Source organism: Monomorium pharaonis, chromosome 5 (assembly GCF_013373865.1).
Source record: "Monomorium pharaonis isolate MP-MQ-018 chromosome 5, ASM1337386v2, whole genome shotgun sequence".
Classification (NCBI taxonomy): Eukaryota; Metazoa; Arthropoda; class Insecta; order Hymenoptera; family Formicidae; genus Monomorium; species Monomorium pharaonis.
In genome coordinates, this window is record NC_050471.1 from 16,886,208 (window position 1) to 16,906,892 (window position 20,685).

The following is a 20,685-nucleotide window of genomic DNA, read 5'->3' on the forward strand; positions in this document are numbered from 1 at the left end:
GCTGAAAAGTCGAAGATATTAAAAGAAAAGAGATTTTTTTAAAAGAATGAGAAAGAAACAAAAAATTTTTGTAAAAATTTGCCTTTTTTTCAAACGCCCGTATTTATTAGAAAAAAAATAGATAAAGTAATTAAAATGGTGATCAATGAAAAGGGGAAAAGTTGTACTTTAAAAATCTATCGTCAGTTTTTTTATTCTGTTCAAAAAATATATTTATTTCGTAATGTGAATTTAGTAAAAAATGAATGCAGTTTAAACACAATAGTAAAAGGAAATAGTAATGTTTATTTAAAAACACAATTATTAATACACAAAAACATAATTATTAATACAAAAAATATTTAGTACAAAAGATTTTATTTGTTATAGAAAAAATTTTTAACTTGTAATGGTACAATTGCAGCATATTTTTGCAAAGTGATCGCGACATTGGTAATATATATAAGTACTGTATGCGTAAATGATACATAATGAACAATAAAATAATTTTTATTTTCCCTTTAAATTTGGAACTTTTCCATTTTTTGTTACATTCTCTACACACGGGGTAACTGTAACCCCAACACACACTTTTGATGCTCCTACTTCTGTTTTCAGAACATTGACAACGCCCAAAGAGGAATAAGTAGAGCACAGTTTAACCCCGCCCTTCAGTCCCAGCGTCTCCTTGCTAAATACTTTTAAGTAGCGGGCATTTCAAAATCGACTAGGGTTATCGTAACCTTATATGTAGGCAGAGAGTTAACTTTGTTCCATCTCCTTTTTGCACCTCTATTGCAGCACAGTCAAATCGCTTATGAATATATTTATATAAGTATTTTACATTTTTTATTGATGAACATATTTCCAAATTAATATGTCGATCATATTTCATAATTAAATAAGGTGAATATGGCACCACCCAACGATTACCTACTTCCTTCTCTCTTACGATATATTTTTTCCTTAAATTCCTACGTTGATACATTGGATATCCATTCACATTCGCATTTGTTTTTTCACAAAATTTTTTTGGATAACCTTTTGAACATTTTTCATTGTCTCCTGCATGGATATCTCTTGTTTGAATCTCCACAAGGACCATGAGTTATATGTTTCAATACTTTTGCATTTATTTCAGGATATCTTTCCTCGTCGGGTATTTCAGCCCATCTTATCAATTACTCGTTGTCTCGGTTTATCCTCTTCACTCAATATTGCAAGTAAATGCATATGTGATAGTTCTCTTTTTTGAAACTCAATTACACCAGCATATGCTATTATTTTTCCATAAATTTTTTTGTCAGTTCCTTTATAATCTCTTTAATATCTAAATTAAATGTTTTTGCTACCACATTTGGTCTAAATTCTATTAAACATTCATAAAGATTATTCTTAATATCTCGGCTTTGTAGATTACATGTTATTGTTAAAAAAATGTCTGGTTTTTCATACTTTCTTACTATAGACATAGCATCTTGATACCTGTCTTGCATGTTTCGTGGATTGCCCATAAATGATGATGGTAAAATTACAGGTATATCTACCATAATTCCTTCATTTTGTGCCTTATTTTCTAAGTGATCCATTAATCTCGAATAAATTTCAGCTCTTAATTTTGGTTGATTTAATATAATTTAGTCTATTTCCTTCTGTTTTCATATAAGCATCAAGTATAAATTGACATCTCAATTTTCCTGCCTTTTGAAATTGACAAAATTCTTTCCTTGGAGCTAACAGGTGTGCATGATATTCTATTTGACTTATTTTATAACTTGAATATTTAGGATTACATGTTTTCAGTTCTCTATGCCATCCATCATTTCCATATGGATATAATAATGGATTACTTATTGGATCTTTTGTTCAAAATTGATATTGTTGTACCTTATTTGAATTTTTATTATATATCCGAATATCTCTTTCAAATGGAGGCTTCCATTTACATTTTTAAAGACCACTGCTATTTCATTGGCTTGTGCCGCATTGTATCTTCTTTGATCTTGTTTTGGATTTTTTCGAAAAGACAACATTATATTTACAGTTTTTTTTCCTTTTGGATTTAGATCTTGTTCTACTTATTGCATCATCTTGAATGTTCTAACTAAATCATTACTTTGTTTCATTAGACAGGACTGAAGAGGGCCGCCTCGCCAAAAATTAGTAATTGAAGAGTTCGTCTTTAAAAAATATTTTATTTTCTACAATTTATTCTTAATTGATTAAGTGCGCCTTTCAGCGCGATCAAAAAGTTTTTCTTATATCTTTCTCTCCCTATAGGAGATGTGTGGTTTGGTAAGGGTGACCAGGATTGGTCCATATTTTTCTTCTTCTTTTCCTCTTCTTCTTTTGACGATTCTAGATGTCCTGTCTGCGTAGATATCCCGTGGTGAGTCGTCTGAGTGAAAACATCGACGAAATATTTTGGCTGAGGGAAGTCAATCGGGATAAGCTTCCAAGGGAAGAATTCCGTACAGACATCAGGATGTACTTCACTTGAATAGAAACCAGTACTACATTTGCTCAGAGAGCGAAAAGACGTTGAATTGTCCTTTCTTATATACAGTTAATGAATCATCTTGATTATGAATAAATTCATTATGCGACGTCTGTCGGCAAAAAGAAATTACTCAATTTGTCTGAAGTCAAATTCAGACAAAGTCAAATTCAGAATATGTGCGGCTGTTAACCGACAACAGTAGTAGCCGCCACAATTCCTTCATTAATTCTATATCACAACTTTTATTTGTTTTTATATTTATTCTGTGTTTCACTGTTTCTTCTACATCTAAAAAATATAGCTGTGCAAAGCGCAGTAATTTTCCTTCCTCTGGTCGCATTGATTTTGTTGGCAAATGATAATATTGCCCATGTATCTTCAAACAATAAGGAGCATGGTTTACTACATCCATTGGATTTTTATTTCCTGGTGCACCCATTGAAGCCATAGCTAATGCACTGTTATATGAACGTATATTCTCTTTAAAATGTTTAGATGTTGTATTATTTCCTATGTATAATTGTTTTAGAAATTCAGAACAATTTATTGGCTTTAATTGTACCTTTCCCTTTTGGTAACAATATGTAAATTTTCCATCTTTGGGTTTTTCACTTCACACAAAGTTTAATGATTTACAGTATTGACATTCTATATTTATTAGGTTTAGTGTATATACTGACACATTTATTTTATCATCCTTTGCAATCAATGCTTTAAGATAATTTATTTCTTTTTTTTGTTTCTATTTTGTGTCCTTCTTTGAGCATCTTCCTGTTATCTTTTGTATCTTGCGTCCTCATTTTTAGTTGCTCTTTTTTAAAAATTTCTAATTACATTTGCCTCAAGTCTTTTTAACCGTGCCTCGTATTTTTTTTTTTTCTTGAGCTTTTCTATATGCATCTCTTTTTTGACGTATTTTTTTATCGTCGTCATTTACATTTGTTTTTGATTTAAAATTTTTAATTATATTTGTTTCCAGGTATTTTTTCCTTTCCATCCAACTCTCGAAGTAACACCTTGCCGTTTACACATATTATAGTGCCTTTCTAATTTCTTTTTTTTTGTTATTACTCATGGTAGACATTCTAGATTGTGCATTATTTTGTGCTTCATCTATGTTACATATAATTCCTTGCTTCACATTCTCCCCAGCAACATTTTTATTATTTCCTTCTCCATTTTCCGCGTAACTATCATTCATTCCAACGTTATTTTTTAAGTCTATGCTGTGCATTACCTACGGCTCCAAATTCTTGTTGTTGTACATTATTTCTTTCTTTTTCTCTATTCTTAAAATTTCTTAAAACATTTTCCATTTTTCGTTTTTTCTTTTCCTTTAAACTCTCTTTTTTTCGTCTTTTACGTGATCGCTTACATTCTTGATTCTCTTTATACAAATTACCCCCTTTCCTTTTTTTAGGCATAATTTTTTGGCGAACTTTTTGTAAATTTTAGTTATAAGCACTTTTTTCTTTTGAAACTTTTTTTTTTAAATTTTAATTTTTTATAAATATATCTATTCTACCACAGTTCTTTAATTTAAACCTTTTTAAAAAAAGATTTAACAATAATTGCATAATATTAATTTTCTGTCCTATATTTTTTTTTCTTTTCTTTATATATATATATATATATGTTTTTTTTAAATATATTTTTTTCTAAAAACTAATTCTCAAACTATTTTTTTAACATTTTTTTTTATTTTAAATCTTTTAAATTCTATCTTATTTTTCCAAAAAACGAAATTTATAATTTTAATTCTAAATTGACTTCTTTTACTTTCAAATACTTACTTTTTTCAAAATATGCCTTTAATATTTACATTTCTAAACATTAAACAACTATTTAATCTATATATGTTTCTTTTTTTTTAATTAAAAATTTTTTATATAACATTAATGTTCTTTTTTCTTTTTTTTAACTTTACTTTATTCCTTTTTTTTAAATATTTGAAATATTTATCTTTTGATATTTTTCTATATATGTTTTTAAATATTTTTTTATATTTTAGGAATATTTTGTACTTTATTTTTTTTTAAACATTTCCAAAATTATTTCACACTTTTAAGTTTTTGTAAAAATGTAATCTGTTTTTTTTTCCAATTATTTCAATGTATGTTTTTTGCTTATTAATATATTTTTTTAAATAACCTGATCAAAAATAAACTTAATATTTTTAACCAAATTTATCTATTTAAGTTTATTTCTTATCTAAATTATTAAAAAAAAACTATTATTAACTTTTTAACTTTAATTACTTAATATATTACTATTTATAACTAAATTACTTCTAAAGCACTTTTTTAAATTTTAAAACCAATTTTTCTTCCTTCTTTTTAAGATCAACTAAAAAACCTCACTCTCTTTTTCTCGTTTTAAGTAAACAAATGTTGCCTATAAATTCTACATTATTGAGGTTTACCTTTTTTTACCTTTTTATATTCTTTTTCATCGTATGAACCATCTCAAATGACGTATTTTAACTTCTTTTTTTTTTTAATATATTTCATCGCCTATAAATCAACATTGTTTAAATATACTTTAAACATTTGCCCTTTTTTGCAATTTTATCTTAACAATTTCTCATAAACTCTTGTTTTTTTAATTTTTTCTTTTTGTAAAAAACTAATACAAATTGAAATCTCCATTGTTTATTCTTTGCGTAATCAAAAATTACAGTTCTCCCTTATTTTCTCTTTTTTAAAATTTAAGCTACCTTTTTTTTGAAATTTCTTTAAAAATGTCCTGTTTTTATTTTTTTCAACGTTCGTTTTAATCCTTTTTTTTAAAGGTGGTTTGTTGAACCCTTTGTTTTGATTTTATACTATTTTTTTTCGCTATATAGTGCATTTTTCCTAAATGTAGTTTACTTATTTTTTTTAAGACCAACATTTCTTTTCTCTTCAAAAAGCGTTTTTAATTCTTTTTTTTTTAAGACTAAGAGTATACCATTTTCTTTGCTAACCTATACCAAATACCTTAGGTCCCTCTTTATTTTGTTAAAAACAGGGATGGATTCCTTTATAATAGATAATATGGCTTTTTTTAAAAAAAGCATTTTTTAATTTATCCTGTGTAAATGTTCTTTATTTAAAAACGCTCTTATTATACTTTATTAAGTTTTTTGAATTATACAAAAAAAACAAAGTTAGCTCTATTTTCCTTACCTTTCTGAATTTACTATACGTAGGACTGCGTTTTAATTCTAATTTACTTTGGTACACCTTTATTTTGTTTTTTTAAACAATTTGTTTTTTTATTCTTAAAATTTTTTTTTAATTAAAAAAATATATTAAATGATTCTGTGTCAATCTTTTTCTCGGAAACCTAAATGCCCTCCTTTTTCAAAAAAACAAAATCTCCTTTTTTCAGAAGGTAGAACGTCTTTTAACGTTTTTTATAGCGATGAACCTGAGGAACATTCAATAATTCTTTTTACATTTACTTTTTATTATTTGGGTCATTTTTCACTATTTTAATAAATTAATTGCATATTACCCTTCGAAAAATTGAACACTATTTTTTTTTTTAGAATATCCTTGAAAATAATTCTTTTTGTAAATTTAATATTATAATTTGATCTCTATCATAAAATATAGATATTTATTTTATTTATATAAAAAATGAATATAATTAGTATATATATTTTTAAAAATTTATTTTTATTAATTTTTATTTAATTGAAAAATTCCATTTTATAAAACATTTATTCCATCAAAGTTTGACGTTTCTCAAACACATTTTTTAAAATCTTTTTCAAATCGATTTTAAACTGTAAGTTTCCTACATTTTTTCTTTTTTTTTATTTATTTTAATATGAAGAACCTTTTCTCAAGGTTTCTCAAACGTAAGTAACTCCTTTTCTTTAATGAAAAAAATTTTTTTTAATTAATAAATAAATTATTAACCTAAGTTTTTAATTTTAATTTTTTCAAAAAAGATATTTTTTTTAAATCTCTTTTTTTTCAAAAATATACTTAAATTAATATTATTTGTTAAAATTCTTTTTTGCTTTAATAAACTTTTAAGGAATAAATTTCTCTTATTTTTTGTGGAAAATAGTGTTGAATATTTTATTGGGCTTTTTTCTAAAAAAAAAAAAAAAAAAAAAAAAACATTTACAAATGTTCTTTTAATTTTTTCCAATCGTTTTTTCAACGAAGAATTACTTTGTACTTAAGTTTTTTTAAATAAGATTTTTTTTTAATTTTTTTGCCAAAAATAAACATAAAACAATATTTTTTGTTAAATTTCTTTTTTTGCCCTTATAAACATTAGGAATAAATTTTTCCTTTTTTAAAGAAAAATAGTATTGAATATTTTATTGGGCTTCTTCCTTAAAAAAAAAAAAAATTCATTAACAAATGTTCTTTTTATCTTTTTTTAAAGTTTTTTTCAACACGAAGGATTTCTATTTTTACTCATTATCAAATATAATCAATTAAAAAAAGTTTTTTTAAATAAAAAGTATTCTACCTTTTTTACCTTAATAATTGTCGAGGTCTAGAGATAGATAATTTCTTACCTTATCTATGTTTATTCATTTTTGGGGGGAGATGCATTTAATTTTTGACGTAAACTGCTTTTTTAAAGCTTAAAATCTGTTGGAAACTTTTAAAATATTAATATACCGTTTCTCTTAATTTTTCTTAAATTATTCTAAAACCTTTTTTTTGTTTCATAGTTTCTAAAAAAAATATTTAATGAGTCTCTTTTTTCAAACCTTAAAAAAAATAGATTAGTTTTATAATTTATATTGTTTTTTCTTGTTATTGTGTGTTCGACGACATTTAAAAAAACATTATTTTTAAAGCCATCCTACCCTTTGTTTGTAGATAAGTGTTTGTAAGGTGTAAATGTTTTTTAGATGTTTTCTGCTTTAAATTATCTTTAGTTCAATGAGTGTTTTTTTTAATTAAAATATTTCGTTTTTAACAGTAACATAAAACTTCATCTTTTTTAGGTCTTCGAAACTGCTATAAACATTATCAACTTCGAACATTTTCGATTAATATTCATTCTATCCTTGTCAATAAACTTATTTGGTTGTGAAATCAGCTGTTTAATATTACATTATATTAAATGACTATCGTTTTAATCCCTAATAGACACACACACACACACACACACACACACACACACACACACACGCACGCACGCACGCACGCACACACAACACACACACTCACTTTTACACACAACACCTACACTCCTTCTCTTTTTTTCTATCTCTAATAATCATTTTCATTCTCTCTCTTATCCCAAAACTTTCTAACACACAATTAATTTTATACTTTTTTTAAAGAACGGATTTTAATTCAAATTTTATTTTTAATCAACCTTATTTGATTCTCATTAAATTGTTCCTAAATAATTTTTTTGTTTATAAAAAATTCAATGTATTATTTTGTTTTCTGTTTCTTTGTGAAATTTTTTCAACGTTTTCTTTAGGTTTTCTTAAATCCTTGCTTTTTGCCAAACATTCTTCTATCATCTCCAATTGTTTTTCATAATTCATTTGAACTTTAATTAAAAGTTCATCCCAACCATCTTCTAATTTTAAAATATTAATTTTAAAAAAGGAGGATTTGATTAATTTATAATTTTTTAATTTTATATTTTTAAGATACTTTTTAAATAAAAAAATAATTTTTTTTTTCAAACACAATCAAAATTGCTTGTTTCTTTAATTAAAACAAAAATTATATTTTTCGAACTTACCTTTTTTAAATTTTTGAATTTCTCTCTCTCTCTCTCTCTCTCTCTCTCTCTCTCTCTCTCAAAACTTTTTTCTGTTTATAAACTTATAAAATTTGTTTCCCTAATTTTTAAAAATTTTAAAAATAAAAACAATATATTCTTACTCTAATAATTCTAAATTTTTTATTAAATTTTGATATAACAAAAAAATATTCTTATTTTTTAAAAATAAACTTTAAAATTACAATGCATTAAATTAATAAACAATAAAATAATTTCTCTTTTGAAAAAACCTTTTTTTTAGAATTTTTTTCCATTAAAAATATAAAACATCTATCTTGATTTAAATCCATCAATTTTGTTTAATAATTTAAACATGTATCTTTCTTTTAAATATTTATACATCTATCTTGCTTCTATTAAATATCTTGCCTTTATTTTTTACCTTTATTAAAATCTTCTTTAAAGCTATTCGTATTTCGTCTTTTTATAAATTTACCTTTAATAAAAGCATCTTTAAAGCAAAACGTCTGTCATCTTCCTAAATTAACATCCTTTATATTACCTTCTTCTAAAACAACAAATATGCTTTTCGAGAAAATAGAAATTTAAAACCAGTTTTTTTTTTAAAACAAAAAGGATACTCCCTTTATATAAAAGGTTCCTAAATCAGTGGTTCCTAACCTTTCTTAGACCAGGGACCTCTAGGACTTTTTTGTTTGGTGCAGGGACCCCAGGTGTAAAATAAACATTCCGAGAATTTGAAAATAAGCGGCCGGGCATCATACTAGGTGATGCGTTCAACAATATTAATTTATTATAGGTTTATAACTTTATTTTGCGGATCTTAATTTAGTTCTCGCGGACTCTTGGTTGGGAACCTGTGCTTTATATATTCATTTTAGATATTCTAATTATATATTGTCTTTTTTCCAAATAGACATTCGTAAATGTTCCTTTTTACTTTTAATAACATCAGCATTATTAACATGCATATTGTTTAGATTACCATTCATAATGTTTGAATTTCCGACAAAAATAATTTTCTTCCTACTGTAAATGACATGCATTTACAGTGTGAAGCTATTTATAAATAACATGCGTAATATGAAACTATCAACTTATATATTGATTGATTTATTCTTTTATTTTTTTCTAAAAACAGGGTGTTTAATATCATAGAGATATAAGAATAGAGTACGTAAGGCAGTCGAAAAAGCGATAGAGAATTAGAGAAAGAGAGCGCTAAATAAAGGCCCCTCTATGTTTAATCGTGCATGCGCAAGAGTACTGTTTTGAAGTCTGCCGAGTTTGCGTCTGTGCATCGCGTGATACGTCAATGCAGAATAATAAATTGACGATTTTTAAGGGACATCTATATATTTCTCTATATGTTTAATTTAATAAGTTCAATTATCCTATGTTATGTTCTTCAAAATTTTGTATTATTGTTACACTTTTTGTAGCAAAATAAAATATAATTGTAATTCTAGAATTCAATCTTTATTATTTTGATGGCTATATATAAATATTTTTTTAGCAGAATGATTGTAATTCTTGTACATGCTTATTTTTAATGTATTAGATATATAAAATTTCTTTATATTTAATTTTTTATGTTATAAAAAATAAAAATTTTTGAAAGTTAAATGCGATCCCCCCGTACCTATACAAGTTAAAAAGCAAATATATTGTTAACGTTGCTATTACGTACGTGTATCAATATTATATTACTAAAATATTTAAATTGGGCCTCAAGGAATTTAAAGTTTATATTTATTTTTATAAATAATAATATTTTTAATGTTCTACGATTTTTTATTATCTTCATAATTTCAATTTCTCATAAAAGACTCAAATTAATATTATACTCTAATGCTATGAAGTAAACACTTACAGCTTGATGTTCACTAACTCTGCGCATGCGTTATTAGACAAAGACAGAAGGGCCCTTATTTTAGCTTTCTCTTTCTATCTCTCTATCGTAGCTACTTATATGATAATACACAACTCACGCGCTCTATTCTTATATCTCTATGTTTAATGTTTAACGTATCTTTAAGATATTTTTGTGCTAAAATGTGACATCATTTTTATGTTAAATTCTAAAACCTAGAAACTTTTCACGTGTGTTTCTTTAATGTTTAGCGAATCTTTAAGAAATGTTTGTTCAAAAATTTGACACCTTTATATTCAATCTTAACACAAACTTTTCTCGTTTTTTTTTTAAATATATTAAAAACCATTAATCTAAAGTATGTAAATATCTTACAGGATTATCTTATACAGGACGTTTCATTTAAAAACTAACGTTTCTTTAATTTTTGCAAATTATTTATGAAACAATGTGTTTAGAAAAATCGAAAAAGCTTGGTAGCTCATAAAATTAAACACATCAAACTCATAAAATTAAAAATTAAAAAAGTTCATTTACAAGAAATTCGGGACACAAAAGATGAAGGGGAACACGTGAAAACAGACAAAAGCATATCCATTAGTAATTATTAAAAAAAAAGAAACATCCTGTATATGGAAAATCCAAACCTATGGCAGCCTAACTCGTTAAATTTGAAGTAAAATGAGACCATTTGCTTGAGATTCGGGTCACAAATGACGAAGGAGTTCGCGGTCATACAGAAAATACGGACATACAGACTCCCGGGACTTATATATATAGATAAAAAAAATTAATTTTTCGAAAAATTACAAAAAATTGTTTGAAAATTATTATTTATACTACATATATAGATAGAAATAAACTAAAGGAATTAAAAGGTGGGATTTATTTTAATACAAAAAATGTCATAACATTCACTTGTAATTAGTATATTTATTTAATAAAAAACATGCAAGTAAAAAGTTTTTTTTATGTAAGGAAAAACGTGCAAATAAAAAGCTTTTTTTAAAATTAATTTACAGGTGTAAACAATTATTTTTTAAATGTAATTTTGATAAAAAATAGCAGTTCTTAATAAAGAAGTTTGTGAAAAGCAAACATTTTGAAAAAAATACAGAAAAATTATTTTGTTTTGATTTTTATTTATTATAGTAGCAATAGATATTATTTTTTCATTCTTAAGTCACTCAATAAATAATAATGATTTTTTTACAAATAATTTATTTACATTGAATTTTTTTATTTTGCCTAATTTTTTGCCGTTATTTTTTGCCGTTATATTGCCTATGTTGCATGAAAATATGTTGTATCCAAACTTAAGTTCCATCTATCATAACAATGACTTTTTCATATACATTAACAACGATAACTAGCTGAAAGTGTACTTTAAACATTTAATTTTTTATCTATCCTTATTCTAGTTTTTACAAATTCTACGCAATTTTCAAACACTTTGGGTGTGCCATACACCTGTACAGTAACTGAGGATTAAATTAAAAAATTAATATTATGATTTTTATTACTTACAATTGATTCTTCTGCCTTTTTATCTAAATAAAGAATCATAATATTACTTTTTAAGTATAGATTGGACAAATAGGTTGGAAGACTGAAAAATTAATTCAACGAACATTAGATGTTTTTACAGATTTTTAATGTTGAATTTATGTTTCTGAAATAATTCAACATTTATTTGCTATATGAGATATTTAATTATTTAAATACAAATAATATTCTCTATTGCATAGATACTTAAATTTAGATAATGTAAATATCTTGTTTGAAATATTTATTGTTTAATTTATGAAATTTATTATGTCTATACACACAGGTTTACTTACTTTCATAAATTGTTATGATGTGAAACAAACGTCAAAGATGCAAAATATATTTATGTTTGCTAAAATAGGAGCACTGGTGATTATTATTATAGCTGGATTAGTCTGGCTTTGCTTAGGTATGTTAAGAAATTTTTAATGAGATTTATTGTTTTTTAATCATTTATGGTAATTTTAGGGCATACAGAAAATTTTGAGAACATTTTTGAAAACACGAATACCGACCCTGGCAAAATCGCTGTAGCTTTTTATTCTGGCATATTTTCCTACTCTGGATGGAATTACTTGAATTTTATGACAGAAGAATTAAAAAATCCTTATGTGTAAGTTCTATTATTTGACTAATTGTAAGACGGTTAATTAATATTTCTGTCACATGAAAAAAATCAAAACTTTGAAATTATTTTTTTACTTTTTGATGAACAAATTAATAACTGAATGATTTCTTTAGGAATTTACCACGTGCAATTTACATATCACTGCCGCTAGTGACTTTAATATATGTTATGGCAAATGTTGCTTATTTGGCTGTTTTAACTCCGACTGCTATGATCGCTTCCAATGCCATTGCTGTGGTAAGTAATATAAATAAATTATTTAAAGGTAAGATTCTATTTTTACACGTATGTAAAATTAAAAAAAAATTATAACAAATGTTCAATTTATGCACTTTAATACACATTCTTGCTTGCTAAAATAAATTTGATCTTAAATTGTGAATTATTTTCAGAATAATAGTGATTAAAGTTTCTAAAATTGTATAATTTAACCTTTAGAGGACTGGCATTTTTCTCTTAAAATTTGATTTTTTGGGTAAAATTTATACATATATACAATTAACATTTTTTACATAATTTCCGAGTTTGTTACTGGTTCATATACATATATGCCACCCTGGCCCGGTACGGTACGGAAATTTTTAAAATTTGAATTTTGATGTTTTTTTAGGGGTTTTTCATATCGTTGATCACAATTTTGAGGTCAGATTATCGAACAATACTGTTTTACACAAAAACAGTATTGCTACTGTAAACCTAAATTTATTCTTTGTATTTCTTTTTCATAATAGACAAAAATGGGGAAATAAAAAAATAAAAATTTATAAAGCAAACCAAAAAAAAGAAAAACAAATGGAAAGTTATACATAATGTAACTGCTGCTTATTTATTTAAGCTTATGGTGATAATATTGATTTTGTGTAAAATTTCGATAATCTGATCTTTAAATTGGGATCAACAATATCAAAATCTTCAGAAACACCAAAGTCCAAATTTGGAAAATTTTGAGTATCTGCCATACTGTATCGAATTGGAGTGATTCATGTGAGTCAGCAACAAATTCTAAAAACTACGTAGACCTTATGTAAGTTATAAATTTTACAGGGAAAAAACTCGAAATTTTAATGGAAAAATGCTAGCCTTCTAAAATGAAAGTATCTAACCAAAAACAAGTGAATTGTTCAATTTGACATAAATGACCAGATATAATTCAATAAAAGTACTATGTTTTAACCATAGATTTTGATCCTTTTTAAGTGCATTAATACATAAATTACATCCAAAGTATTAATAACGATAAGATATGTACAGATATATAATCTAAAAAACCAGACAATATATTATAAACTACAAGCAAAAAGCGCAATCGACGTTATTAAAGGCAATAACATGTTACTTACAAATAATCTACGTGAACAAGAATACAATATAAAAATTAGATACTATTGTAGACAAAATAAGTCCGTTACTGTCGAGACGAGATATTAAATTGATCTTGGTAGAGAGAACAACAAGGATAATCACAACAAGAAAGCTATGTCAAAAAATCAAAGTCAAGTTTATTAAAAAATATGATCACACCATTAATTTACAAACTGACATGGATAACTTGACTGGCACTTATGATAGAATTATTAAATCAGCTTAGGTTTATATTATTCGGTTTATTTATTTCTCGTTTACTTGATTGACACAGCTTTCTGTAGAAGTGTAGAAGTGTTTATTATCGCATATATAATTTCAATCTTGTTATTGAAAAAATTCAATCTTGTTATTGAAAAAAATTATTTATTATGCCCCACTCCTTTTTCTGTGGTTTGTATTATGCTTAAGCAATGCGAAATTTAGCCACTATTGATAAATTTTGATCATCTATAACTGAAAAACACAATGATTTCAACATTTTTGTATTATAATTTTTATCTAAATTACTTCAGAAATACATTTTAAAAGAAAATATAATAATGGGATACTATGAACAATTCATCAGTTAGGTTTATATTATTAGACTTACTAGTCAGATGTTATTCACAAAACTTAATCTTTTTGTTAGACTTTTGGCAATCAACTTCTCGGATATATGTCTTGGATAATACCTCTAATGGTAGCTGTATCCGCTTTTGGGGGACTAAGTGTTCATATTATGACATCATCTAGAATGTGTTTTGTTGGCGCCAGGAACGGTCATTTTCCTTGCATGTTGAGTCACATCAATATGTCCAGACTCACACCTACACCTGCTTTAATATTTCTGGTGCGCGCAAGACTAATATTATCAATTAAATTGTTTTCTTATATTGAATTATGGCTTTAGAAAAAAAATTGTATAAATGTTTTTACTTTATACATTAAAATAAATTTTTCTTTTAAAAAATATATTTATAACCAATTTTTGTATTTGTAGTGTATTCTGTCCCTCATAATGTTGTGCACGAGTGATATATTTGTACTGATTACATACTGCAGTATAGTAGAATCATTTTTTATAATGATCTCAGTAGCTGGAATTTTATGGCTGCGTTATAAAAGACCTAACATGGAACGACCAATCAAGGTAATGTGTATATAATTAAGTTAACCCATTATAGGCGGCCAGAAGTTTACCAATAGTATGGTTTCAAACAATAAGCCATTTAGGACATCTCATCGAGACATGCTAAAAACAAAAAAAATTTCTTTTCTCATTCGAAATTTAATATGGCGGAACAACATAGCAGCTCCGAATTTGGAAGTTTTTCAATTTCCATGGAAATGTGTATTCATAGGTTTTGGGGTCACTGAATACGAACGTGACGTTTGTTTTGCATTTTTCAATATGACTGACCGAAGATGGCGCTCTAAATTTGGCGAAAACCGCACTTCCGCACTATCTGGTATATGCTGAATATTTATGAACGTACAATTATCTTATAGAGGGGATTTGAGGCATAATGACATGAGTTACTGAATTTTGTTGGAAAATAATTGCCAACTTTATTTTTTTAATATGGCAGACTAATATGGCGAATCAAAAATTTGAGATTTTTTATTTTCATGAAAATAAATATCAAGGGGTTTTTAAGATTGCCGAATATGGATCTGACATTAGTTTTGTATTTTTCACTATAGCCGATCCAAAATATCACTCTAAAATCAGCTAAAAATTACACTTTTTTCAGAGTTTGATATATTTAGAATGTGAACCAGTATAGAATCGATTTATGAGAATGCAGAAACGGGAGAATAATATTGTGACTCACTAGATTTTAACGATAATCCACTTTATTATCTGAGTTTTTTAAAAAGGCAGATCGAAAACTTGATCTGAAAAGAAGTATTCAGGAATTTTTAGAATCGTCGAGTACGAATTCAAAGTCTGTTTTTATTTTGCAAGACAGCCAACGCAAGCTAGCACTCTAAATTCAGCTGAAATCATACTCTTTGTACAATAAAAGTATTCAGTTATAGAATGAATATTACCATTCTCAGCATCGTCTAGGATTAACGAACGTGGACGTGACGGTAATCTTGTGCGTGCGTGCGTGCGTGCGTGCGTGCGTGCGTGCGTGTGTGTGTGTGTGTGTGTGTGTGTGTGTGTGACTTGTGAATTGGTGCTGTGAATTAGTGCTTGAATCCAAAACTTTATTTTAAGAAAAACCCCGATAGGAAAAGATTTATAAAGTTGTATGACAAAATATTGTAAAACTTTATAATCCGTTATTATGAGAGCATAGTTGAGAAAATAGATGTAAAAACATTAACCTTTTATAAAACATTAATAAATGTTTGCGCAATTAAATTTTGAAATGATATGTTGGCATAACAATAGCGATATGGCGAATCATCTTAACAGCACATTTGCAAAATTAAATGTAGAAATAAATTGTGCAATAATTGAGAAAAATATTTTAGCCGTAACATGTTTAAAACATTTAGAAATATAATTGTGCACAAAAGACTCAAATTATTTCTCACTTATTCCTAAATTATGATGCAAATATTGAAACGTGGAATGTGTAATATTGCATGTTCCAGTATTTGTGCATTATAATGTAGGAATTATTTAAGAGTTTCTGACCGCTATTACTATCAATGAGATACTTAACTCTCCAACGGACGCAACTAATCTGTCAAAGTGTCTCTTTTAATCTTTATTAAATGTCTAGTGAATAAGCGATATTTGTTAAATTTATTGTAATACCTTTATTAATTTTGAATTAAATATTGAAGATTAAATGTTGTAAATATTGCACATTATTATTACTGCATTATATTGTGAAAATATTGAAGATTATAATGTGATAATTTTAAATGTTGAAATAATTACAAAATATTTATGTTTCAATGTTTGTCTAATCTTTAACAAATATTATTTAAGGGGTTACACCAACCTAGCGGAAAAAAAAATTCAATTTTTTTTTATTACATTTTCTTGAAGCTTCAAGTTTCGAGAATATATCCTGAAAGTTTTATGTTGATATCTGAAAAAATGCCTGAATTATAGAGAGTTGAGTAAAACGGGATCGAGTGCTCGAATTGGAGCAATATCAACATAAATTGTCACTGGACGATGATGTGATCAAAGCCATTTGTCCAATATTTGAAAACAACTTTCTAGTGATAATTTACTGAAGAAATGCGTCAGTGGATTTACGCAAAACGTTAACGAAAGTTTGAACAATCTGATTTGGCGCATAGCGCCAAAAGTGCAGCACAGCGGTGCACACGTTGTGCAAATTGCTGCCAATATTGCTGCATACACATTTAATGAAGATGCTGCCGCATATTTATTAATGATAATAAAAGAATTGTGCTGCATATTGCGAAAATCAAGACCGAGCACGCATCGATGTGGCCGAAGTACGAGCGCAGAAGGCGACGCGCGAAGAAAGGATTACTTGCTGTCAACAAAAGTCTTCACAAAGCGCTGCTGTTATTGATGTGGAAGGAATCTCATATGGCCCCAGAATTGTCGACTAGAGGTAAAGTGCAAAATTCGGCTATTAACAATAGTAGAACTAAACTTGAAACTTTAAACGCGTTTTTCTCAAAACATGGTTTTCAAAGTCGGTGACCACCAGATCTCAAAAACTAATCGATGGATCGTTTTCAAATTTTTACACAATACTCTCAGAAACATTTTTTTGTCGGTGACGATCTATTTTTTTTTAATCGGTCTTCATTAAAAATTAAAAAATGAAAAGGTCAAAAATTTTTCGTTTTTTTTAAATTTTAACTTCAACTCATCGTTATTTTGTAACAAACGATAAAATCGACAATCGGCGATCGTCACCGACAAACCACTACTGTTAACTTAAAAACATCATTTTGTTTTTTTCAGATGGATCGTTTAGACGGACAGTGGTCACCGCAGAATGCGTTTTTCCAAACCTCAATGTGTGTCGGCGGCCATATTTCTGCTTTCCGTCGCCATTGTTTAATAAAAAAATTTTTTTTATATTGTCGAAACATAAGTCAATAATCACCCAAAATTTCATTTAATTCCCACTACCCGTTTAGGAGGAATAAAATATCAAAGTTAGGCCTGTTTTTCGACCGTCTAGGTTGATGTAACCCCTTAAGAAATATATTCTGACAAAACTGTTACGTTATGGCGAATCATCTTAGCACAATCTTTAATGCCATTATTGTGCAATATTTGCAATATTTGCAAAATCGGGGAAGTGTTACCATAAACCTAGTGAGGGATCAACTGGTCAATAAAATCTAGTAGAATGCAGTGCTGTTCTTAATTTAGCTGTATGAGATGGCTCTGCACTAATATATATTCAGATACACTGAATTTTGAGCGAAACGTGTGATTCTAGCTAATTTCAAAGCGCTATGTTGGGTCGGTCATATGAAAAAATGTAAAACTAACGTCAAATTTGTATTTGAGAATCCTAAAATCTAATTTTATGGAAACCGAAAAACTTCCATTTTTTGATTTACCATATTTATCCGCTATGTTAAAAAATCGAAGTGAGACGGTGAAATTCCGACGCGTTCTAGCAATTTATGTTATTTTGCCGCGATCGATTTATTTTTCTGGATGGTAATATATTTGTATGTGTTTAATGTACATCAGATGGCATAGATGTACATTAAGGAAAAAAGCAATTTTCGTTAAATTTAGAGCGCCACTTTGGGTCGGTCCTAGTATTGAAAAGTGCAAAACTAACAGATTCGTATTCAGTAACCTTAATTACTTATGGACACCTATTTTCATGGGAAGCGAAAAAAATTCTTTAAAATTTTTTATTTGTCATATTGGTCCGCCATATTGAAAAAATGTGAAGTGGGGCAGTTATTTTTCAACGAAATTCAGTAGCTCGTGTTATTATGCTTCAAATTTCCCCTATAAAATAACTGTACGTTTATAAATATTTAGCGCTTATACGGGAGCGGTGCACTTGCATACAGTTCAAATGGACACGGTGCATTTACACACGGTGCTTTTGGCCACGATATTTTGCGCACCGTTTATTTGCATACCGTTTAGTTGCACATCGTTTACACAATGAGATTTGGACACAGTGAGAAATAACTATGTCGAGGGCACCCTACCGACGAGGTGGGTGCGGGAGGGGGGCCTAAGGCCCTCCTTGTACTTTCTTGTGTGTATGTGTGTGCGTGTGCGCGCGGTGTGTATGTGTCCATCTCTTTTCGTGTTTAATTGAACGGTGTACAAATGAATGTTGCGCAAAATATCGTGTCCAAAAGCAACATGTGCGCAAATACACAGTGTCCATTTGAACCGTATCCCACTGAGTGCCACCCATCGTATACCAGGCAGTGTGCGGAAAGTGCGATTTATGCCAAATTTAGAACGCCGTATTGGGTCAGCCATATTGAAAAAAACGAAACAACGTTAGATTCGTATTCAGTGACGATTCCAAAAACCCCCGAATACATATTTCCATGGAGATAAAAAAACTTCCAAATTCCGAGCCGCCATATTGGTCCGCTATATTGAATTTTAAATGAGAAAATTTTTTTTGTTTTTAGCATGTCTTGAGATGCCCCAAAATGAGTTATCGTTTGGAACCATCCTATTTGCAAATTCCTGGCCGCCTAAAATGGATTGATATAAAATTATAAAAATAAATTAAATAAATGGGTAATATGAGTCAGCGCGGAAATCAAAATTTAATACAATATGTCAAATTTTAATTTGACTTAAAACATCAAAACAACTTTCGAAACATATAAAAGATGATAAACGCAATGCTTACCATATGAAAGATAACACCGTACGTGTTTTGACTTACTTTAAAGTCATTATTAACGGTATATAAATACATTTGACTTAACAGAGCAGTAAATTAAACCTGATTTGAACTTGTATTACGAATGAATACGTTGATAAGAACGGAGCGAACAACAGCATTCCATGGGCTCACGTTGTGCAAAGGCATCAATTCCTGATTGTGCATCCAAGTTACCATACTAGATAGAATTGCAATTGGTGCTGTGAATAGCAATGTGTAACATTTTTTATAACAAAGTCTCTGAAAACACTACGAAACTCTAATAAGAGTAACTCACTCATAGATACATTTCATCTCGCACTTTCAGAGAAATAATCAATAGTTGCCGAAATCAAAAACGTAATACAATAAATTAATGATGAATCAAGAGACACGGTAGTGGCTCGCGCCAAGTGAAAGTGCAGTGCGAGCCCGACCATGCTCTTTACGCGAGTACGCGATTTGCGAGCACCCGAGATTATCGGATCTCAGAAATGGTTAAACCAATCGAGTTCTAACTAGGTTCAATTGAAAGCTTGGGGTCGATTTACATTAGAAAACTTTTATTTTTCCTCTACATGCCCTATGAGTGGAGGTATCGCGACGCAAAGTCCGAAATGTCAAAATTTCATTTAAGATACGTCGTCGTCGTCATTATCATTGTTGTCAACCTTGTAGGTATCTCTGCGGGTAGTGCGGGTGCGAAAATGAGGGACGAAATTCCATCTCGTGCATCTGCTACCATGTGGCGTTTGCATCGTCATTATAGCATCGTGTATAAGTTACGTGGGTCGCCAGTCGCTCGCTTGCGCCATTAGCTCGCATGAGGGGGGGGGTTGGAGGTTAGTTTTTAAGGTCGAGCACGTCCTAAGACGAAAACCAGACGTGCTCGACCTCCCACGGGGATATATGATGTCGTGAGGTGTTATAATATTGCTTGCTCTCGAGACTCAATTTTAAATTATTTTTCTTGTTTTCTTGACAAACTTGTAAATCACGTACAATTTCTTCCAATTCTCTTTCTTAATAAGCTCTGTAATGCTCTCAGCACCATCTATGTTACGGCGATACATGACATGTATGAGGTTATGTTGATTTTTTAAATTGTCAATTTAATCATTGACACCAATGTAAAATTAATTAATCAGAGAGTAACATAGCTCAGATTTTACACTGGTGTCGTTGAGGTAGATGAGATGTTGCATAATGTAAAATGTGTATTATTGCTGTAATTGTCAAATCATATAATTTAAATTTTTAATTT

General features: G+C 28.2%; 1 protein-coding gene across 6 annotated transcripts in view; it reads left to right on the forward strand.

The window, feature by feature from the left end:
• LOC105839818 (Y+L amino acid transporter 2) overlaps positions 1 to 20,685 on the forward strand; it is a 64,320-nt gene that overhangs the window by 13,306 nt on the left and 30,329 nt on the right. For 5 of the 6 annotated variants that reach the window (XM_036287784.1, XM_036287781.1, XM_036287783.1 and 2 more), the window contains exons 5-9: positions 11,908 to 12,033; positions 12,093 to 12,237; positions 12,366 to 12,489; positions 14,246 to 14,446; positions 14,597 to 14,746. In XM_036287784.1, the coding sequence (XP_036143677.1) occupies positions 11,908 to 12,033; positions 12,093 to 12,237; positions 12,366 to 12,489; positions 14,246 to 14,446; positions 14,597 to 14,746 (746 nt within the window). The remainder of the gene's footprint in view (positions 1 to 11,907; positions 12,034 to 12,092; positions 12,238 to 12,365; positions 12,490 to 14,245; positions 14,447 to 14,596; positions 14,747 to 20,685) is intronic. The other variant, XM_036287786.1, reaches the window with a different exon arrangement.